The sequence below is a fragment of the Mizuhopecten yessoensis genome, unplaced genomic scaffold (assembly GCF_002113885.1).
Source record: "Mizuhopecten yessoensis strain PY_sf001 unplaced genomic scaffold, ASM211388v2 scaffold10409, whole genome shotgun sequence".
NCBI lineage: Eukaryota > Metazoa > Mollusca > Bivalvia > Pectinida > Pectinidae > Mizuhopecten > Mizuhopecten yessoensis.
This window is the reverse complement of record NW_018408532.1, coordinates 437267-462321: the sequence shown is the minus strand read 5'-3', so window position 1 is coordinate 462321 and position 25055 is coordinate 437267. Positions and strand designations below refer to the sequence as shown.

At 37.5% G+C, this 25055-nt stretch overlaps 1 protein-coding gene across 1 annotated transcript in view; it reads right to left on the bottom strand.

Annotated features, from left to right (window-relative positions):
• Window positions 1-5755: 5755 nt before the first annotated feature.
• Window positions 5756-25055, bottom strand: part of LOC110460484 (adhesion G protein-coupled receptor A3-like) — a 109425-nt gene continuing 90125 nt past the window's right edge. Inside the window, exons 11-17 of the mRNA XM_021513425.1 lie at window positions 12007-12205; window positions 11224-11325; window positions 10705-10805; window positions 10279-10415; window positions 9470-9655; window positions 8549-8728; window positions 5756-8107 (exon numbers count right to left, since the gene is read on the bottom strand). Of these exons, the coding sequence (XP_021369100.1) occupies window positions 5863-8107; window positions 8549-8728; window positions 9470-9655; window positions 10279-10415; window positions 10705-10805; window positions 11224-11325; window positions 12007-12205 (3150 nt within the window). The 3' untranslated portion in view covers window positions 5756-5862. The remainder of the gene's footprint in view (window positions 8108-8548; window positions 8729-9469; window positions 9656-10278; window positions 10416-10704; window positions 10806-11223; window positions 11326-12006; window positions 12206-25055) is intronic.

Sequence of the window (25055 nt, the reverse complement as noted above, 5' to 3'; positions counted from 1 at the left end):
ATAACAAACCAGAAGGTTATATCATTGATATTAGGCTCCAGCCCCGATTCCGTATCTAGAAGTGTAGTCATAACAAACCAGAAGGTTATATCATTGATATTAGGCTCCAGCCCCGATTCTGTATCTAGAAGCGCAGTCATAACAAACCAGAAGGTTATATCATTAAAAAATTTATTGATCATATTTGTCACAAAAAGTATAATGACAATACAAAAAAAGATTCATGTATAAACTCCACAGATTTTTATGATAAAGTTTGTGTATATATATAGAAACATCATCACATGGCACAACACAAGGGAGACAACCTCCATCATTTATTTTTCTGTCTTTTCGCATATCTTCAATTTTACAATCTCTCATTCATATTAAATACATACCTCTCACAATCATATTTCAATCTAAAACTGTTTTTTTATCATAGGATTTCACATTTCTATTACAGAAATTCTATGGTAGAGTTAAAAATATTTACTTTCCCTACATTCCTTGATGTCATTTTTCCATGTAAATCTGACAGTTTGTCATAACAAGGTATTAAAACTGTGACTGAAATCATTTTCGTTATTTTGGAAAATTAAACACAGGTTTAAAAACAAAATTAATTGTACAGTTCCTTGGATCACAACTTAAGTTCACCCTTAGAATAGAGAACTTCTATGACACCTGATCATAGGTATTAGACATCAAATGTCTCTACTGTATGTAAATGTGATATATTCTGTATCATTTTCAACAGGCATTTTCTGGGGATTGTAAGGTATATATCACACATTTATCATTTCAAATTTATAATTTATATGCGAGGATATAAAATCTTTTAGAGCACAGTTCATTAACCAGGAGTGAAGTCATCTCGTATTTCCTGCACCTACCATAACACACCAATACCGAGGCCAACATCAACTAATTGTTTGATGTTGACTTCAAACTTACACTTATTTCACACTTATACCTAGGCCAACATCGACTAATTGTTCGATGTTGACTCAAACTAAATCTGTTTCCACATCTATACCGAGGCCAACACCGACTAATTGTTCGATGTTGACTCAAACTAAAACTGTTTCCACATCTATACCGAGGCCAACGCCGACTAATTGTTCGATGTTGACTCAAACTAAAACTGTTTCCACATCTATACCGAGGCCAACGCTGACTAATTGCTTGAAGTAGACTTGCACCTTAAAATGATTTCCATCCCAATCTTTGCCCATAGAAGTATTGAATTTCACAACTATGATTTCAATAAATTACAGCATATAAACTGGCTAAACATCAAATCCCCTTGGCCATAGTTTATGCTTTACCCAGTCAACGTAGAAGTTTTTAAAGGATAGATATGGGTCCACAGCTCAGTTCTCTTGACCCCTGGGACCCTAGCCCCAGGATCATTAAATGATCTTAAGACTGAAATTGTCTTAAGTTTAGACTTAACCAATCACAAATACCGTTATGTGATTGGCTAAGCAAACAATCAAGTCTAAGATTATTTCATGATCCTGGGGCCAGGTGAGCTGTGAACCAGCTTTCAAAATGTGTGAATGACATTTCTGTAACACCACTTAACAAAGGTAGCAAAATTGGGTACCTTTATTTATTGTTTAAGAAACCAATCTGTCTGTATGGATTGGAACACTTGTTTCTATATGAAAACAAGACCAATTTTATTAAATACTTTATTTAGATTGTTAATATGGAGAGTAATGCAAAGAAATGAAATCTTTTAATGCTTTAACCCTTTCACCACTGTAGACCATAATGGACTCATCCCCATAAATGCATGGTAGAGTCTACTAAAGTTACCTAGGGATGAAATGGTTTTAACATGTTAATCACTGTTGGTACTCATCTCTAAGCAAACAATTTTTCAACGATGGCCTTATTGCAGCATCTCAGTTAAATAATATAATCATATACAAATATATACAGTTCTGACAAACCTTACACTTAAACATCTATGTACAAAATTCCCACATGATTTGCATACAAACTTCATTTACACCTGACATACACACCTTTACTCTGATTAGATAAAGCTTGTTTGCATTTAGTTTGCACCTGAATAATCTCAAAAGTCCAGTCAATTCGTACACGCATGGTATTCCGTCTTTGCGTATTGCAGAGTTATCTTCTCTTGGTAGCAGGTATTGATTGTTACGTCACCTGTTTGTGAGAGTAACGTCATCAATTTTTTAGAAAAACGACGTAATTTTCTCACACAAACCAATGACATAACAATCAATACCTGCTCCCAAGAGAAGATAACTCTGCACTACGCAAAGACTGAATACCCACTTGATACTTGTTTGAGTTGCTGGACCTGTCGTTATTTTTTTTAAACAATAGAATCGCTAATTGTTGGATAAAAGTGACATACAAATCTCCAATTCAACATTCCTGGGCTGTACTCTATATAGAAAGTCAGTTACTAAAATTGTATTTCAATGAAAATTAACAAATCTAAAAAATATGTCTTTAATATAGCTTATATCAGTCATAATTGCTGATCAACAGCAATAACCATCTGCATTAAAAAAATTACAAACATCATTGAATAGAATTTCAAATTTACCAATTTTTAGTGGTATCAATTAAATCCTGATAGCAAATATAAAACCAAGTTCAAAAGTTACCATTTTACTAAAAATATTTATGCACAGTGCCATTTTGGTAAAGTGTTAAAAATCTTCCATTTTACTAAAAGTATATATGCACAAATAAAATTCTGATTACAAAATTAAAACTTAGTTCAAAAGGTACCATTTTACTAAAAATATTTATGCACAGTGACATTTTGCTAAAGGGTTATAAGGGTACCATTTTACTAAAAATATGTATGCACAGTGCCATTTTGGTAAAGGGTTATATAAAGGTACCATTTTACTAAAAATATGTATGCACAGCGCCATTTTGGTAAAGTGGAGGTAAAAATCATTTTCTAAACGATCAGTAAAAGAGAAATTGATTGTATCAACTTTTCACTCACTTTCTTTTAGCTATACTGTTTCCACAAGTACAAAGACAAAATACAATGTCTAGGGCCAACGATATCTTCATAGAAAGCTATATTTGTACATTATTCGCTTTTAGCTATGTATGCAGAGACCGTTGCAATAAAATTCACAGACATGTTACTAGACTTTGATTTTTGTTAAGTAATTTCTCTTCAAAAACCAGAAATGGCATTAATTATCATTTATGTACTCATTCACCCCTTAAGACACATTTGAAGTCTTCCAATTCGAAGGTCGGAATAGTTCATTATGAAATTTCGGGTGTGAATGAGTTAATTTTAGTGTGGAACTCTTTGGAAAGAAGATAGAAAAATGTAAACTACATAATACCATCCATGGGTATTTATTTAAAGCTTACAGGATAAATGGATGGCAATCCACTGACAAAAAAACCTTACCTTCAAGCTGATTTTGAAAAATTCATAAATCAGCATATCAATATCAAAACTATCCACCTCTTAACCCTTTCACCCCTATGTAACTTTAGTAGACTCAACAATGCATTGATATGAATGAGTTCATTATGGTCTACGGGGGTGAAAGGGTTAAGTTAAAATAAATCACTTTGTAGCAACTCATACCGCTGTGTTAAAATATTCTTAGATGAGTAACTTAAAGCATCTAATAATCACTGTTTGTTTTAATTGTTTTACATACGCTTCATTACTGTCACATTTACAAAAATTCCAACTTTTAGCCACATCGCCTATCGAAGGAGACGTGGTAACCGCAGTGATATATTGTGCCATGATTAAGCTAGTGCGTTTGGTTACAACAATTTATACGTCATAATCAAAATCATGTAAAGTATTAATGCTGATATTATAACTGCTTTTATGGGATGGTATATGTTGAACGGATTTGAACGGTTTATTAAAAACAATTTGGATTGAAGAATGGGAGGCAAATGAAAACGGAAAATGAAGATAAAGGAAATCAAGTTTATGAATTTCAACAGACACGATTGATGAGGTATCACTGATCAATTAATATAAATATGTGACGTACAAGAAAAAAAACTGAGTTTCGCTACTCATTATAAAACGGTTAAAGCTTTTAAAGTCACTGTGTCCTAGCACCAAAACACTCCTGGCTGAACTGTATACCGAGACAAAACTATAGCAGCACCATTGACCAAGTAAACATTCTGAACCACACAGGGTAATGCCTTTATCTTAATTATTATACCATCACCATGTGTTACAAGTGTGACTAGTCTTTAGATTAGATTTTGGGGGTGCGTGGGGNAAAAAAGATGGGTATAATAGAGAACAGGACTTGATCCTCAATTTGTTCTTAGCCAAATGTATAATATAAAATAGTAGAATGGACGAACTCATTAATTTGTTCTTAACTCAATCACCCCTGAAGACAAATTTGAACTCTTCCAATTCAAAGGTTGGAATAGTTCATTATGAAATTTCAGGGATGAATGAGTTAAAGGAAGGGATGGGTGTATATATCGATCACATAACTTATTTCTGAGTTTGATCCTATATGCACAGGATTATATCCAGATATGATCCTTACTTTTTTAGATTTTAGTGTAACCATGGAAACATCAGTTTATAACTGAGCATTGTCTTAACTCATTCACCCCTGAAATTTCATAATGAACTATTCCAACCTTTGAATCGGAAAAGTTCAAATGTGTCTTCAGGGGTGAATGTGTTAATGGTTAAATACAAAATATTTTATAGCACTTTAATGTCACTGGGACAAACTATCTTGTTTTAATTCCTTCAAAAGGCCACAGAAGGGCAATGGATCAGCATGTTTTTCTGATATTATATTTTTATAAGGGCTGCATGAAATATTAATGCTATAGAGAAAGGTACCAGTCTCTGTAATGTATTTTATACAACATCATCATTTTTAATGCCTTTAAGAAAAAAAATCATTTGTTTTTGGCAATGTGTTTTTCTTTACTTTGACAATGTCCAAGTTATACACACTAAAAACAGTATTTGTAATAATAAATAAAATTGAAAGTTCAATATTAAACCAGAGAAAACTTGAAACGGCGAGGTACACTTCATAGTAATGTCAAGAATGTTTTTGGCAATGCAAAGAACAAATTGAAGAAATCACTTTTTGCATGACAACTTTTTTCCCATAGTGCTTTTCTTTTATATAACTCTGGAAATCAAATAATTCCAGAAACCTTATCAAATTAAGCACGCACAAATATTTGGTAATACAAACGTACAAAAAATATATAGATGGTTTGAACAAGTCTGTGCCTAAAGGTAAATACAAAGAGCAGAAATAAGTGCTTCAGCAGCAGTGTAAGAACGCATCATAGCTAGAAGTAGCTGTTAGTAATATTCTGAGGTAGAGAAGAAAAACTTGTATATATTGGCAAAGAATTTTAAACCTCGACAAATCATTGCTTGTTTATGCCCAATCGTTTCACATTCCTATATCTGTTGTACTGACAGCCGATCCAACACAGACACTCACACAGTCGTACATGGTCTGTACAGCGAATGATACATACTATAAAATCGTGGTTTAATTTGTCCGACACACAAGTTCTCACACAGACACACATGGTCTGTACATTTGATAAAATCATGTTTCTTTCTGACCCACACGGACATACACGGTCTGAACAGAATAATACATTATATAAAATCATAGTTCTGTGTTAAAAAAACGTGTCATGCCATACATACAACCATATTCAAAATACGTACTATATGAGAGTAATAAATACAATCGTTTTTATTCATCTCTTTTATAAAAACAAAATGAAGACTTTGGCAACCATAACGTAAAATGAGATGACGTCAAATTTACACAACTAACGAATGAAATAAATAATGCTGGGGAACCATAATAGCTACACACTGGTTTCTTTCTTGTTTTTCTCTTGCATCACCCAAATGTCATCCAGCCCTTCGCTGTCACTACTGGAGCTAGAATCCTCCATGAGGTGGGGGTACGCGCGAGTTTGAGGCGCGTGCTTCCTTTGCAGTTTTTGTCGCACCCTGTCATGATAGTGGTAGTTAACGTAAGCGTACGGTATCATTTTTTGGCGAGCTGTACCCTCCCACTCAGCAGAGGAAGAATGCTGCTTCTTGGCACTTTGTTTATGATGTTTTGAATGACGGTGTTGTGGGTCATGTGACCTGTGTCGCCTTCGATGAGATGCTTGAGATGTTGGTTCCGAGTTGTGATCGGAGTCATTGCCCCGACTCCGACGAACATGTATCTGACTGTCTGAATCGTGTGTGGTGAAGATTTTGCCATTGGCATTATTACATACTTCAGGAGTCACTGGTGATTTGTTATTGGGGGGCAGTGATGTGGGGGGCTGGGTATGGTTTTGATCCTGCACTATCATTTTACTGTTATCACATGGGATCCTCTGGTGCACTTCCTGGAGGAACGATTGCTCGTGATTCTGTTGCATCCGCCCACTTGTATCAGAGCTGTACCCCCCGGAGGAGGAACGCGCCCGTGAGAAGTGGTAGGCTGGAGGAGGGCGCTCTGATGTAATATGCTCATCCACTGAGCCGTACTGTTTATAGGTACAGCCCACTTTTTGTTGCGGACTGAGACGCGACAGAGGGTCGTACCCCGGTGCAGCATGATTGTTGTTATGATGATTATTATTCAAGTAATTATTTGTCACTTGCATACCCCATTGTTTTTCACGAGGACATGCATCACTTATTTGACTTTGACCGTCGAAATCTCGGAGGCGAGGCACAGAGCCGTTCCTCATCATGTAGTCTTGCGTAGGACTAGTAGAAGTAGTGTTATTTTGTACATCAGGAATTTTGCCCTGCTTTGGAAGGGTATTGTTACGTGGGGGCACAGGGGTAAAAGCACTGGGGTAGGGCCGCATTCCCAGGGAGCAGGCACTGGGCGACCGCCCGTGGGCAGGGGCAACCTGTGACCCTGTGTAAGATACGGTGCTACAACACGGACTTGTAGTCACCATGATTGGTGACACAGACCCGCCCACTGGCGGGATGATATTACGATCCAACGGTAACATAGAGAACTTGGGAATGGGGCCGGTGGAGCCCTTTATGGCAGGTAGTAGGAGCTGGGTGGGGTACAGATTCAGTTGAGACAGGGGCTGAGATTTAGCCGGAGGAGAAATCCCGATGGATCTTCCTGATCCACCATTAGGCTGAATCTGTATTTCTATACTCATCACTGTATTTATATCACTAGTGTTTCCACGGTGATTGGCTTCTGAGCCCGAGAAATAATCGGTGCCACTGCCGTTAAAATCTTTCGTCATTTCTTTAGTAATGAGTTTTGAATGATGACGCTGTCTGTCCCAGAATTTCTTTGCGATGCCATTTTGTTTAGGATTATAAAAGCTTGGCATGTTAGAGTCTGTGGGCTCTGTCACTGAGCTCTCCCTGTCACTGAGAAATGGCGCGGCCGGGATGAGGTTTATGTTAGACTGTTTTACGGACCCGTCCGTCACCTCCTGTGTTATGTTATAGTTTTTATTTTCTATATCGATGTCGTTGTTGGCATGGATCACATGACCATTCGACAGAGCAACATGATTATTCTCTTGATAATTCACGTCATACACAGGATTTTGATCACAGAAGAAAAACCGCCTCCAACTAGAACACGAATCCTTCCTTGTAAGACAGAAATACACTAACATAAATATTCCAAACACGCTACTTGTTAGTCCGTACAAGTAACTGAATATAAGCTCCTGGTGTGGGATTATAGTCTTGAAAGGTTGTGCAACGGCAAACCCCGCACATGTGTAGAATAGTATGTACAGAAACAACATGGCTACCACAGCGTACAGCTGTGTGATTGGCTGCCGCTCCATGTCCATGACACTCGATGCGATCGACTCTGTGTCCTCCTCCGGCGGTCGTCGTGTGCTGGTCAGGGCCTGTATTTCTGTGGTGCCATCGTCTGGACTTTGCGTAAGCTCAATGTCATTAACTTCCTCTGTATTGTCCGTCTCATTCAGGTTGTTTGTGGTCTTATGAATCACACGCGAAATTCTCAGGAAAAATATGAGGTTGAACAACACTAATAATCCTGTAGGGCTGTAGAATGCTCCAATACTCGGGTCCCAGGACAGGAAACAGCTGTCAAGGGGAGATAATTCATCATTATTTATACAGGTTTATTTTAAAATGTGACACAAATATAATATTCAGCTTATCACTTTCACCACTGTAGACAATAATGGACTCATCCATATCAATGCATGGTAGAGTCTACTGAAGTTACATAGGGTTGAAAGGGTTAAATCCTATTTATCATCAAGCTTTACACAAATATTTCTTTTTAATATTCTAATTATAATTTTACTGCATAAAAGGCTGATTTAACCTGAAAGTGATTTTGTCACTATCAAGAAAGGTTCAATATATGAATTTAAGTAATGAAATCATTTAAACAAAATCTATATCTAAGAACTAACATTAAACTTAACATGATTTAATCTTTATCTTCAATCTATTAACCTTCACAAATGGTTCATCATGGTTTACAGTTTGAAGATTTAAAGCTGGAACAGTACTTACTATTCGGGCTCCGAGTAATGATCAATGCTGACAGCTACAGTGATGCCGCACACAATGAGTGGCACCCCCCAGGCCAACAGATAAAACCGTAACATTGGTTTTGGGGGTAACGGCATGGCCACTGGCTCTGGGGGTGGGGCTGGTGGCTTATTTATCTTGTTGAATTTCTTAAGCATGTTGCTGAAAAACAAAAAAAATAGATTGAGAGCCTGCCAATATTGTCTAACAGAGAAGTCATGTCATTTTGGTGAAATATTTTCAGTGTAAAATGTTTGGTCTGCTTCAGTTATCTCCCCTATCATGGTCTTTTGTCCAACATTTCACCATTTTGATAAAATCATCTTTATTAGACTATTTATAGGAGAGTAATAATATTTTGTTTGCGTGAATTGAAATAAAGATAAAATCCACCCCTGTGTTACATACATTGAATTTATGAAAATAAAACTTAGATTTATGGTTTTAATAAGTAGCCTTTTTTATGTTTTTTAAGGCCTTATTTATATGACTTATCAACATCTTTCTTTTTTATATGCATAAAAAGTAAAAAGTAATAATATTTTGTTTGCATGAATTGAAATAAAGATAAAATCCACCCCTGTGTTACATACATTGAATTTATGAAAATAAAACTTAGATTTATGGTTTTAATAAGTAGCCTTTTTTATGTTTTTTAAGGCCTTATTTATATGACTTATCAACATCAGCGATTTGAAAGAGGGAAACGTTTCTTGAATGTGTTACAGAATATTATTTAACATGGATTTACAGCAAATCAATGTTCGTAACTACCACATCAGTATCATGACTGTACCACAAGTCTCGTGACTATTGTGATACATATGTAGCTATAGTTTTCCAGTAATTGTAGTACTACTGTGATAGCTAGTTACTGTCGACTATTTATGCGTAACATCTTACTATGACGTGATGGTGATCCAGAACATTGCGACCAAGGTGAGGTAGTGGATGCCCACACCCACGATCTGACAGGCGAGGTGGTGGTCTGTACGCTTCACTCCCATGGTAAACCCAATCAGTAACAGCAGAATACTGATACAGATGTTGATCACCGAGTGCTTCAGTTTCTTAGGCACGTTGATAAATCTGCAAAATGAATCAGAACTGGGTTAAACTAAAGTCACTCTAGAACCCAGGAAACCTTGTGGCTGTCATACAACTTTGTGGTGTTTTTCACAATATTCTGCGGCAAGATCTTTCTTACGATTTCCTAACATTGGTAGCAAAAAAAACTTAGTTCCATGAATAAATTAACTTACACCTGTTGACCTTTAACTCGTTAAAATATACCTGTTGACATGTCTTCTTACCTTACCTGTTGACGTGTCTGTTCACTTTAAATGTGATTATCAGTATCTGAAAATTTTGTTTCCAACCATACAACATACCGAAAAAACTTTCACCCTACGACTGTACAACCCATATTCAATTAGTGTTAAATGTCGCCCTTCACATTTTATTTTAATTATATTGGCCAAAATGATAAATTTGCCCTCATTTCAGGCGGTGACAAAGGCAAAAGATAAACTGCGGTGAAAATTTTCCATTATACAGCAGTGTTCAGAAATATGATATGCTTCAATAGAGAGGTAGGCGCACAAGTTGAAAAGTACACCCATCAACAAATGAAAAGTACAGCCATAAACAAATTAGCACAAGTAAACACAACTGTAGATGATTTGATTCACCTGTTGTTAGAGTACACGTACCTGAAGCAGGAGACGTAGGTGATGATGACGGCCATCAGACAGATGAGACAGATACAGCTACCCACGTAGACAGGGTAGGGGAGCAGGTGGAGGGTCCCCGACATCATCCCCATGTCTAACTCACTTGAGCTGTTCACCTGGTGGCAAGAAAACATCAAATATTACCTGGTACAAGCAGGCAGGCGCAGGCAGGCAGGCAGGCAGGCAATTTAAACCTAATTTCTTATTAAGTCCTCTTTTTTATTTCTTTTTCCATACAAAATACAGCAAATGCATGTCACAGAGTTTAATGAGATATGCCCTGGCCAAGTGACACATAGACTGACAACAGTGTCAACATTCAGTCCCTTCTGGTGGTACCAGTGGGGAACTGACTGACTGACTGACTGAAGGACAAAGTACAAAGTTTCCTCTGGTTTTACTTACCTCCAGGATGGTGAAGATGGAGAGATGGAAGCAGTGAACGATAGTTACGTTGGGGTCTGGGATGATCTGGCACCCGTCCGTTCTCCAGTCACCGTAGCCATCTGTAACCACGTGATAGGCTTGTTTTAAGCAAACATCAAATTTCAATGAAAACTGCAACTTTATTTTGCTGAGCTAATATGTTGTGGTCAAGACACCGGAACATCCCTAAACCTTGTTAAGTCATAGTGGTTATAATTTACTGCAATAATATTGAAAGAAACAATATTATAAAATTATTTCATAAAATTAATTACTGCATCTGTATATATACAGTAGCAGAAAGCTGTATTTTATACTAACACAAGGTTATACAAATACTTGTGGAATACAGGACTGGGAGCTTAGTTCATGGTTACTTCCCTTTAACAGTTGTAACAGTTACTGATTTAATGTCTGATTCTAAACACTACGTGGATATACAATAGTCTAAATGAAATCCCATAATTGTGTCTATATGTACAATAAGAGAATACCAACCATTGGCTTCAAAGTCCCAGTAGGCTGCGACCAGATTCTTTGCCGGTCGCTTGACTTTGAAGAAGAGGACAATTGGGTCTGTTAGATTCTTGACAGGAGTAGCTGTAAAGTCAAACAGACATACGTTAGTTCAGAGAAGATACCATGTGAATTTTTGCAATCTGTGAACTCCTTAGAGCCCTACCCCTTAACACCCTAGGGAGTAAGACCCTTCTTTAGTCATCTCACGGTCGTTTTAAGAAATATTATTCTAAATCAACCAGTACAATTCAGATGAGCTGTCAATTGAAGGGTTTGGATTCTGTGACTGCCTATACAGCCCCGGTCTCATAGCCCCTGAGGAGTCAGTCCCTTTGAGTACAGACCCTGTTTCTCCTCATCTAGGGATAAGTTTATTGAATATTAGTGGAAACTAACCAATGAGTTTCTGTGGACATTTACAGGTGATTCTATTCAGGTTTTACAGGTAAATCTATTCAGGTGCTACAGGTAAATCTACTCCAGTGTTACAGCCAGGTGAATCAACTTGGGTGTTAAAAGTATAACTACGCCGATCTTACATGTTAATCTTTCTGTGTGTTACAGACAAATCTTGCTATGTTGTAGATAAATTTTGCAGAGTGTCTACTCAGGTATTACAGGTAAATTCTACTGGAATTACAGGTGAATCTAACAATGTTTTTCAAGTAAATCTACTCAGGTGCTACAGGTAAATCTAAGTGTGTTACAGGTAAATTATACTGACTTGACAGGTAAATGTAACTGGGCACTGAGAACACTTACAGACATTAGCAGAGAGAACGCTGGACACGATGGTAACTCGGGTGTGGTTTCCAATGGCTGGGTCTTCGTGGTACGGAGTGGTGATGGGGAAGAGCTTGGTCTCCTTGTATAGTATGAACTGGAGATTGAGGGTGTCTGTCTGTACCTCACCGGTGTTGTTTAGTAGTGACCTCGGAAACTGGATGGATCCTTGTAGGTTCTGTGAAATACAAAACAGACAAGGAGGTCAATACTGGGCAGAATTTGAACATTTCCTGTAGATTATGAAAATATCAAATTTGTATGCAAATTCTGAAAATATGAATATACAATTTCATATGCAAACTATGGACATATGAAAAGACAAATTTATATACAAATTCTGATAATATAAAAATACAAATTTCTATCTAGATTACAAATCAAGAATGTTTTGCTGCTGACAGAAAAATCCTGTGGGGGAAGGAGTGGTGCGAGTACTCAATTCTTGTATCATGTACCATATTATTGTGACTTTTATCTAAAACACTGGCTGGATTGTAGGACTAACAGGGTAGAGTTAGTTTGATTTTCAAGCTTGACAGTAAACAATATACCATTAACATGTTTAGCAGAATCTGCTGCGTATAACAAAGCCGATTTTTGTTCCGTATGTAGCAAGGAAAAGTCCTGTTTACATCGAACTCTATAATAAATTACACTTTTAGTCGACTAATCTTGTAGGCCCCTTCAGATCATTAAAAACATGTTTTACTTCTTCAAGTTAGTCAATCATACCAGATAATATGTTCCCTGCGGTCCAAAATTTGTATATTTTTTTTATCTCGATGGTTTATTAATAGAGAGACATTATCACATACTGTTAGCGAGTGTTTGAAGAAGTTGATAAGGGGAGATAGATAGTGGGTTCTACCTAATGAGCTCCACTGCCTCTCTATCAGTTTTCCACCCATGAAGGAATGTTGTCCCGGATAACACCATTCATAGATAATTTCTATCCCTCCTACACCCACCCATCACCAACACTCACAATCAATCACCTATCAGCTACATGCATGTTCAAATTCGGGAGGCAAGATATCAGAAGTTTGAATAAAATCCTGATAACCGTATTATTTTATAATACAAGAAGACGCTTCTGTGACAAAAACCAAATTTCAAAAGTTTTTAAATCAAGTGATACAAGTTACCAAGTAATACAATAAAAAGATGTCTGAGGTAAAAACACCTACATTTGTATGGACCTTACAAATAAATCACACTAAAGTCACAGATAACTACCTACAAAGGTCTCTTGAAATCCTTTTCTCAAATTTGTTTCTCCCCCGGTTCTTGGTAAGTAGGAATCCTGGCATCTCATTTGATTGTGATTGAATACTTTATTATCATTCCTGTATTATTGTATTTTAGAAAGTAAATTCTGGCTCCAATGTCACTTCATCTTCTAATACAAATTTAGGAACAACACTGCCTTATAATACAGATGATGGACATAATTTTTGTCAGTTCATTATGATACAGATTCACGACAAACACTTTGCTTTTGGCTACTACAGGTTTGTTTTCCTGTACAAGATATTTGTGTCTGTTCTACACTTTTAATACAATAAAACACCAGTGATGCAAATAAAAGACCAAATCAAAACATGTTGAACATATTTCACAGTCTTTATGCCAGTAATATCCTGAGCCTGTCCCAGCATCTGTAGCATAAAGCTACAGTGAAAGTAGTTTTTTAATTTTTGTAGTTTTTTAGTTTTTGAAAAAAAAATTGTTCTCACAATATACTTCCTTTCATGTTGGTACGCAACTGTACAGCTGGATAGACTGGAATTATCATGATACAGTGTCTGATTGACAGACACATAGACAGAGCCCTACAGCAGGAACCTGTTCTACCACCGACCCAGACTGCCTCTTATATTGTTGGATTTCATTTTAATTTACACTTAAATTAAAACCCTGAGGAACACTTAGACACTATAGGTGCATCAGCATGGTCCCTGGGTGGTCCAAGGAGCATGCATGTATCCCAGTATAGATCCCCACACTGATACACATCCATCTGGTCATGTCAAAACTCAAATTCCACAGCCTCAAGTTTCACTCTTTATTTATCAAATGCCTGTTTGTGATATACATGTACTTTATATTTTCAGAGAAAACCCATTAAACTCAAAACTACTCGAATAACTTCCAAAATTAGAAGTTTAGATGACATGTACAACTTTCATTGGGCTTGTATTGTTATCAAATATGTACTTTTTAACCTGTAATTAAAATTCCTCACACTTATCATAGGCATACAAAATGTCATTTCTTGTTATGACAAGGTCATTTGGACCTAGATGTCGGCCTAGCATACAGATTTATCCTATTTATCTGTGATAAACCTAGAGAGGCAAGTCATTAAACAGAAGGTATAAGTACTGGGCCTATACCAGAATGTGACTTCATAGACAATAGAGGATTTCCAGAAGTGACCCTCATAATATCTGCTATATAAAAGGGGTGGACAAATTACTGAGCATATGTTATAGATGTTATATATTGGGATTGGCTTATTGCTGAACATATGTTATAGATGTTATATATTGGGACAGGCTTATTGCTGAACATATGTTATAACTGTTATATATTGGGACGGGCTTATTGCTGAACGTATGTGATATATCTGTTATATATTGAGACAGGCTTATTACTGAATATATGAGATATATCTGTGATATATTAGGACGGGCTTATTGCTGAACATGTCATATATCTGTTATACAAAAGGTGGGTTAATTAATCGGTACTTAACCAATACTCTCATATCTTGGTACAATTTGGGGCAATTTTTAAATTGTACATCAACAGGTACTTGATTATATCCATAACATAAAACAATAGTATTGAGTTTTTGAGGATAATATTTACATGAGTTAATGAGGATGATTTTAGAGAGTTAATGAAGACACCCATGTCTGTTAATGTGTCCTAGCACATGGAGGATTCAAAAGGCAAGGAATCATCTCCAGGGTAAACCTCCTCTGTAATCCTTTACTGTAACAAACTGATAAAATCAGGTCCACACTGGCAACAAGTGTCGTACCTATACAGAAGACACATCACTTGTATTTCTTTTGAAAAACCTAACAAGGTCTTTTGTACAGTTTCCTATACAGCAAGCCTGACTCTGCATGGGAAAACAGGCTTAACATTTCAAGTAGTGGGACTGTGAAAGACCTGCACAGCACTTAAATATGCTGATGATATCAAAATTGGCATGTGAAGTTAAAAGTATGATGATAAATTTAAATCAGAAATTTGGCTGAATGTTCTTCCCACCCTCCACCTCACCGATCACAGTTACAGCCATTACCCCATCCTCCACCCCACCGATCACAGTTACAGCCATTACCCCACCCTCCACCCCAGTTACAGCCATTACCCCACCCTCCACCCCACCGATCACAGTTACAGCCATTACCCCACCATCATCCCCAACCATCACAGTTACAGCCAAATACCACACTCTCCACCCCACCGATCACAGTTACAGCCATTACCCCACCCTCAGCCCCACCCATCACAGTTACAGCCATTACCCCACCCTCAACCCCACCCATCACAGTTACAGCCATTACCCTACCCTCCACCCCCACCGATCAGTTACAGCCATTACCCCACCCTCCACCCCACCCATCACAGTTACAGCCATTACTCCACCCTCCACCCCACCCATCACAGTTACAGCCATTACCCCACCGTTTTGTTGCTAGTCTTCTAAAGATATAACAGATAATTAGCATTTGTGTAAGTCTAGTTGTCAGCCTCCTACACATATAACTGATGTTATATGTTACTGTTGATATAGTTATAAGCCTCCTTCACATATAACTGATGTTATATATTACTGTTAATCTAGTTGTCAGCCTCCTTCACATATAACTGATGTTATATGTTACTGTTAATCTAGTTATCAGCCTCCTATACATATAACTGATATTATATGTTACTGTTAATCTAGTTGTCAGCCTCTTTCACATATAACTGATGTTATATATTACTGTTAATCTAGTTGTCAGCCTCCTACACATATAACTGATGTTATATATTACTGTTAATCTAGTTGTCAGCCCCCTACACATATAACTGATGTTATATGTTACTGCTAATCTAGTTGTCAGCCTCTTTCACATATAACTGATGTTATATATTACTGTTAATCTAGTTGTCAGCCCCCTACACATATAACTGATGTTATATGTTACTGTTAATCTAGTTGTCAGCCTCCTTCACATATTACTGATGGATCTTATATATTACTGTTTATCTAGTTGTCAGCCTCCTACACATATAACTGATATTATATGTTACTGTTAATCTAGTTGTCAGCCTCCTTCACATATTACTGATGGATGTTATATATTACTGTTTATCTAGTTGTCAGCCTCCTACACATATAACTGATGTTATATGTTACTGTTAATCTAGTTGTCAGCCTCCTACATATATAACTGATGCTATATATTACTGTTAATCTAGTTGTCTGCCTACTACACATATAACTGATGTTATATGTTACTGTTAATCTAGTTGTCAGCCTCCTACACATATAACTCATGTTATATATTACTGTTAATCTAGTTGTCAGCCTCCTACACATATTCAATATAACTGATATTATGTGCTACTCTAAGTCTAGTTGTCAGCCTCCTTCACATATAACTTATAATATATGTTAAAGTAAATTTAGTTGTCTGTCTCCTCCTTCACATATAACTGCTATCATACATTATTGTAAATCTAGTTGTCAGCCTCTTACACCTATAACTAATAGTGTATGTTACAGAAAGGTACTATATTACTTGAGCTCTAGATCTATGACCATCATGTTAAAGACAAGATTTCTCCAAGATCAGTGAATATTATAAACTTGAAAATTCTTGATAATTTTTTTTCTCTAAAAGCATTAGTTAAGACTTATTTACATCTGAAATTAAATGTGTCCTCTTCATATTAAAGATAAGAAATCAGAAAAATATGGATGTAAGCTTGTAATGCAAACAGGTGATATGGGGTCTACTCCCCACAGAACCTGCTTGTAGAGATAAGTACTGTAAGGACAGGAAATACCATGTGGAGATGGCCAGCACCTCTAACACTGGGGAAGTACTGAACAGATAACTCCACCTTATCTTTGTGTAAACCTATCAACACACAAACACACTAGGGAAGCTAGCTGATCCCTGACCCAGGAAACAAGGAAGCTGACTCCTGACCCAGGAAACAGGTAGGCTGACCCCTGACCAAGGAAACAGGTAGGCTGACTCCTGACCAAGTAAACAGGGAGGCTGACTCCTGATCAAGGAAACAGGGAGGCTTACTCCTGACCAAGGAAACAGGAAGGCTGACTCCTGACCCAGGAAACAGGGAGGCTGACTCCTGACCAAGGAAACAGGGAGGCTGACTCCTGACCCAGGAAACAGGGAGGCTGACTTCCAACAACAAACAGGGAGGCTGACCTCTGACCAAGAAAACAGGGAGGCTGACTCCTGACCAAGGAAACAGGGAGGCTGACTCCTGACCAAGGAAACAGGGAGGCTGACTCCTGACCAAGGAAACAGGTAGGCTGACCCCTGACCAAGGAAACAGGGAGGCTGACCTCTGACCAAGGAAACAAGGAGGCTGACTTCCAACAACAAACAAGGAGGCTGACTTCCAACAGCAAACAGGGAGGCTGCCTCCTGACCAAGCAAACAGGGAGGCTGCCCCCTGACCAAGGAACCAGGGAGGCTACCTCTGACCATGCAAACAGGGAGGCTGCCCCCTAACCAAGGAAACAGGGGGGCTGACTCCTGACCATGGAAACAGGGAGGCTCCCTCTGACCAAGAATACAGGGAGGCTGACTCCTGACCAAGGAAACAGGGAGGCTGACTCCTGACCCAGGAAACAAGGAGGCTGACTTCCAACAACAAACAGGGAGGCTGACCTCTGACCAAGGAAACAGGGAGGCTACCTCTGACCAAGAAAACAGGGAGGCTGACTCCTGATCAAGGAAACAGGGAGGCTGACTCCTGACCAAGGAAACAGGGAGGCTGACTCCTGACCAAGGAAACAGGGAGGCTGACTCCTGACCAAGGAAACAGGGAGGCTGACTCCTGACCAAGGAAACAGGGAGGCTGACTCCTGACCAAGGAAACAGGGAGGCTGACTCCTGACCAAGGAAACAGGGAGGCTGACTCCTGACCAAGGAAACAGGGAGGCTGACTTCCAACAACAAACAGGGCGGGTGACTTCTGACCAAGAAAACAAAAGCTGACCTATGACACAGGGAGGCTGACCTTAGAGCCATCAACCAAGGCAATTACACTGACACTGCAGGAAACTGACCTCTAACTAAGGAAACCAGGAGACTGACCTATGACCAGTAAATACGGAGGTTAACTGAAGACCTAGGAAAGAGCAAGGCTGACCTTTGATCCTAGACTGGCTACCAGCCCCTAAGTTTTTATGAAAAATTTCTCAACTGCATTTTACTACTAGCTTATCTCTCCCTTGTTTAGAACTTAGAATCAGACATCCAAGTGATCAAAAAAAAAAATCATCTTAATAATTCAATATTCTAGAGACAGGGGCCTGCAGTCTACTTTGATCCAAGAGACTGCAGGATTCATAGTTGCAGACTTTTGACAACAGATTCAATAAGGTTGACCTCTAACCCAATAATCAATCAGTACCTAATCTACAACTCCAAAATTTAGTAGTGTACAAAATTCCATATCTGATAAAATCAAATCTGGGGAAACCTTCAGTCACATACAAAAAAAAAGAGCTGCCTTTCTCCATGTGTGTATTATGTTTCTCACAGTATGTATAACTTTACCTCCTGTACAAACTTGTGAGGATACCGATTAATGTATCCAGTAAACATATTGACCAACAGTGTCCCTACTGTCAACAAATGACCTACCTTACCTGTAAAAGGTGACCGGCCCCATCTGTAGCCTACACTGAGGTGTGTACAGGTACGTGAAGCCTTACAGCTTTGTCCCAGGGTACGGGGTTACATCGTATGTCAAGTAAAGCACATCCCAAATCACAATCTCATTCATAAAATTCCCAGGACTCACGGCAGTGGAAACAAACAGCACTGGAGCACGAACACATGTAAATATCCTTGCAGGTTCAATACCATAATCGCTTAGGTCAGTTTACAACACATTGGTGTCAAATTTACCGGAGGTCACCGGTCTGCGCCCCTTTTTTTCCTCAAGATTCTAACAATGGGTGTGATTCCTGAGGCGGACAGACTGTAGCATGTGTAAACCCTGTACAGGCCGGTGGGAACAACTTCATGTCATGTAAATAGTAATATTTTTGCACTCAGACCTTAGGGTCTAAACAGGTCGAGTCAGTGGTTGCTCTTAATGGCTGTGTTATCAAAGTCCTAGAGCCTCCACTGACGATCCGCTATTTCCTCTGCTCCTCCGAATACCTTTGGCTACCAGGCTCAGGGCCACATGACCAATTTTTCGATTTTCTTATCAGATTTTTAAAGTCTACCAAAGTAAGTTTTAAATTGTCTTTATCATATCAAAAGCAGCAGGATCGTGGTTCCACAACAACTTAACAGATATTTGTCGTTATTATACGTTACTCATGCTGCCATGGAAATGCTTTTTCTGCAGCTGAAGCGAATTCTTGGTCTGATTAAAAACCTAGCAGGCCTCCTTTTAACTAGGCTTTAAACATAATCTAGAATGTGTCATAACGCCAGGTTATGTAACTGTAGACATTTGAGTATCAGTATGGACTCGGAGTTCCGGGTGTGTCATACTTTTTTCCTTTTCCTCAAAACCCGTAAACATATATTCATCTGAATATTTCCCACAGCAACAAGTTCTGCGTATAATGTAATTTACATAAAGGTCTTAAAGACAAATTAAATGCAATATAATCATAGTCAAAATCCAATGTTTACATTTATATCTGATAGCTAGGACCAGACTTATAATATAAGCTAATCCCCTTATCTACAAACCTGCTGATTTATTCAATGAAATATTTTGAATTATCTACAGAAGACAGGGCCACTCAAGGGCCATTTTAAACACAATGAAATATCATGATTTAGACACATTCCCATATTGCTTATTATATAAATTCTCATTGTTTGCCCCAATCTGTAATTCAGTCATCTTGAATAAGGAAAATTTGCATTCTCATTACTTCATTACAAATCGGACTGGATTATTTTGTAAAACGGACACATTCAATGCACCTGAAAGTAACGATGAATAAGTTTGTAAGTGTATAATTTTTAACGATGTATAATTATTTTTGGGTCAGTGTGATTGGTCAGTCCGACAAGACCACCCAGGCATCCCCTAATAAGAGGGTCTATATGGCGTGGCGAGGGCCACTTCACAAAATAGATATAAATGATACACCTGCTATCATAATTGAGCATCTAAGAAAAATCCATTATTTGTAAATGTGAAAGCACTTATTCCTGTTCCCTACATTAAAACGTGACATTAGTGACTCAGCTATTATTATCTCCGAAGACCAATAAAGATACGCCTAACAACTAAATGAGTATGGTCATAGAATAGGCCTTATAATGTCCAATAACCATTCCTAATTAAGCCGACTTGTTATAATGTCAACAAACCTTGGTCCAATTATTTAAATGACAATAACTTTTACTGTCAATTTGCTATAATGTCAATGCCACATTAAATGTCAGTCTTTCATAATGTCAAACCCAACAGTGTTTAAAGCAATTTTGTTACACAATCCATTTGTTATGTCAAATTCTTAAAGTCAATTATCAAAATGACATTACCTAATAACGTCAATATTTCATAATGTCAAATACTTACTAAAATGTTACCTTATAATGTCAACCTGCTATAATGTCAATACCTTGGGTTTACTTATTAAAATGACATTACCATATAATGTCCACTTGTTATAATGTCAATACCTTAGGTTCACATATTAAAATGACATTACTTTATGTCAACCTGCTATATGACGTCAATCTGTTATAACATCAATATTTTACAGTGTTAAGGATTCCTCTACATGTTATACCTCTATGATTCCACTTGTAACGTTTGAGTTTCAACAATATTTCACAATTCAGAGGATACAGTGTCTTAATTTCCAACACGTCTTTATAGCTGTTTAAAGTTTAAATCTCTGACGTACACAGTATATTGACTATTTGTATTACAAAACCTCTTCAAATGTATATCTCTTATCAAAGTAAAACTCGACTAATAATAAAACCTTGTATAAATTCATACTGTTCCCTAAGGACAAATCAGTAAGCTCCTGTAATGATCTAACACAACCTAGTGACCAATCCTAAATACAAACATGTATCGCTCACCTAAAGGAAGGCCCAAAGCTCTGAAACATTTAGACGATCATGATCAGGTTGTTCTACATAGATCTGGTGCATCAGACAGTTTGTCACTGAGATGAAGACTACCTATTGTAAATAATCATTACTAGGTCAACATCTGTCCCCAAGGTGTCCGGTATATAACCCTTTATATCTTTTGTCTGAAAAATCATCTGTCAACTGACAAATGACCGAGAATCTGGTCTAAATCAATTACCTAGATCCCACATCAAATCAATCAGTTGTTTTCTGTTTCAGACACATGTCAGTGCAAGAGAAAATACACCTTTGAAAAAATGTCATGACAATGAAATATTCAGACACTAGCAGAAAAAAAATCCGCTATACAACTAGCAGACAACAAACCTGCTATACAACTAACAGACAAAAGCATGTTATACAACTAGCAGACAACAAACCTGCTATACAACTAGCAGACATCAAACCAGCTATACAACTAGCAGACAACAAAGTTATCATCCAACTAGCAGACATTAACACCTGCTATACAATTAGCAGACAACAAACCTGCTATACAACTAGCAGACAACCAATCTACTATACAATTAGCAGACAACAAAGTTATCATACAACTAGCAGACATTGACACCTGCTATACAATTAGCAGACAACAAACCTGCTATACAACTAGCAGACATCAAACCAGCTATACAACTAGCAGACAACAAACCTGCTATACAACTACCCGACAACAGCATGTTATACACCTAGCAGACAACAAACCTGCTATACAACTAGCAGACATCAAACCAGCTATACAACTAGCAGACAACAAACCTGCTATACAATTAGCAGACAACAAACATGTTATACAACTAACAGACAACAAACCTGTTATACAACTAGCAGACAACAAATCTACTATACAACTAGCAGACAACCAATCTACTATACAATTAGCAGACAACAAAGTTATCATACAACTAGCAGACAACAAACCTGCTATACAACTAGCAGACAACCAATCCACTATTCAACTAGCAGACAACCAATCTACTATACACCTAGCAGACAACAAATCTGCTATACAACTAGCAGACAACAAAGTGATCATACAACTAGCAGACATTGACACCTGCTATACAGTTAGCAGACAACAAACCTGCTATACAACTGGCAGACAACCAATCTACTATACAATTAGCAGACAACAAACATGTTATAGAACTAACAGACAACAAACCTGCTATACAACTAGCAGACAACAAACCTGCTATACAACTAACAGAAAACAAATCTGCAATACAACTAGCAGACAACAAATGTGCTATACAACTAGCATACAACAAACCTGCTATACAACTAGTAGACAATAAATCTGCTATTCAACTGGCAGACAACAAAGTTATAATACAACTAGCAGACATTAAATCTGCTATACAACTAGCAGACAATAAACCTGCTATACAACTAGCAGACAATAAATCTGCTATTCAACTGGCAGACAACAAAGTTATTATAAAACTTCAACATGATGACTCATTCTACAACCAACCTCCACACAGGCAAAAGGCAATAAAATACATGTATGGTAACATCTAACGGACAACACAATACTTACCATTAAAAGATAACAAGACAACATACACCCTACAAATAACACACAAAAACCTTAAGAAGAAAACAAACAACTTATTTCTGACAACCCTCCTACCACTAACAGACAACAAACCCAGTAATGTACTTATAGACCACCAACCTTTGAAAATATAATTGATATAATGGACCAACAATGACAACTGACATCTTCCATCCATTACAAAGTTGACATGACAACTGACAACACACCTCTAAGAAAATCTCATGGTAATGAAAAAAGATACATAAATGACAGGGCACAAGAACTTTATAAACAGTAGCATTAAGTTAATTAATACACCAGCTATTAATTCTACTCTAAATTCAACACAACATGATATGTATAAACATTAAGAGAAATGATAGAAACCCATACCCATTAATCAAGGTGGTCCGTCATGCCAAATTTCCTAGGGCCCAATTAAAATTCCAGATATATGTAATTATGGTTCTATTTTAACAGATGGAATACCAACTTGAGTGCACCTGACTTAAGTGATTTAAATCCGTTTGCCCTCAGTCACTGTAGAATGTGTCGCGGTCATAGGAATGTAAGGAACATCTCTATACTGTATATATATATATATATACTGTCCACATACGTCTCTACTGTCTTTATATTTATTGTACACTCCCATCTTTACTGAAAAAACTGCACATTCTGATGTGAACGAGAGAAGAAAAATCACTCGAGAAAAAAACCCCATTCTGAAGCCATTTATCTAATACTAGGATAACTCAGATAACTGACAGGTCAGCAAGGGCCCCCCTAATATACCCCTCCCATTTGTCTATTTTTAGTAACAGCAGTGATCTTGACCTTTCAAACTTTTATAAACCCCTATGTAAATGTCACAGTGTATATGTCAAATTTGAAAAAGGTGTGTCTTTTGGATTCTGAGATAAGGCTTGTAACCTTCATTGGCTATTTTTCGTAAAAGTGACCCTGACGATAAATAAAGAAACTGTTTACATCCCCTTTGTACATTTACATATCATAGAGTATCACCATGTCAAATTTTAAGAAAAAAAAGTCACTTGGATTCCAATTTGAGGAACGTATCCCCCCACCCCCAAAACAATGGTCTATTTTTAGCAAGTGACCTTGGGTGACGAATTGGATAGTGCATTTGCCTTTCACCAAGGTTGCCAGAGTTTCATTCCCCGATTAGACAAAAAAAAGGTATAGGATCCCCTGCCTGACCACTTTAATTTCTCCAGGTATTTGATTTAATAAACCTGAAAAATTCTAAGTAACCCAGAAGATCAATAAACCTATAAATGATTCTCAGTAACCCAGGAGATCAATAAACCTATAAATTCTCAGTAACCCAGGAGATCAATAAACCTATAAATTCTCAGTAACCCAGGAGATCAATAACCTTGATGAGTTCTCAGAAAATAAGAATAATAATAAACCTGTTAAATTCCAAGTTCCCAAGATGATCAATAAACCTTATAAATTCTCAGTAACCCAGGAGATCAATATACACCTGATAAATTCTCAATAACCCAGGAGATCAATATACACCTGATAAATTCTCAGTAACCCAGGAGATCAATATACAGCTGATAAATTCTCAATAACCCTGGAGATCAATACACCTGGTAATTTCTCTGTATTTCAAAAGTTCCTGCACATTTAGCCACTTACCACAGTTGCAGCTAGGTATAGCTAGCTTCAGTCTCTGTACCTCTGATACACAGTATCTTATGTTCATGCCAGTATCACTTGCAGCAAAATGGCACAAACCTCTTTTAACTCAGTGTCTGCACCTTCAATGCTAAAGCCTTCTCCACAACAGAAACAAAATGTGTAAACCTCAGCTGCAGTTCCTTCGAATGCAATATTCTAAGCAAACTTCTCCAAATGATGAATCACACTCCAGCAAATGTTCTCTGAAATTTCTCTCTATAATTGACAGTAGCTATATTTATATATGGTACAAACCTTGTTATACAAAGGCCTAAGCTCACCTGTATGTCTAACCTATGATTCCTCCATGCAGGTCAGTAGGATAAACCCAACAGGCTGTCAGGAAGATGACTGTGTTAATCAACTCCCTT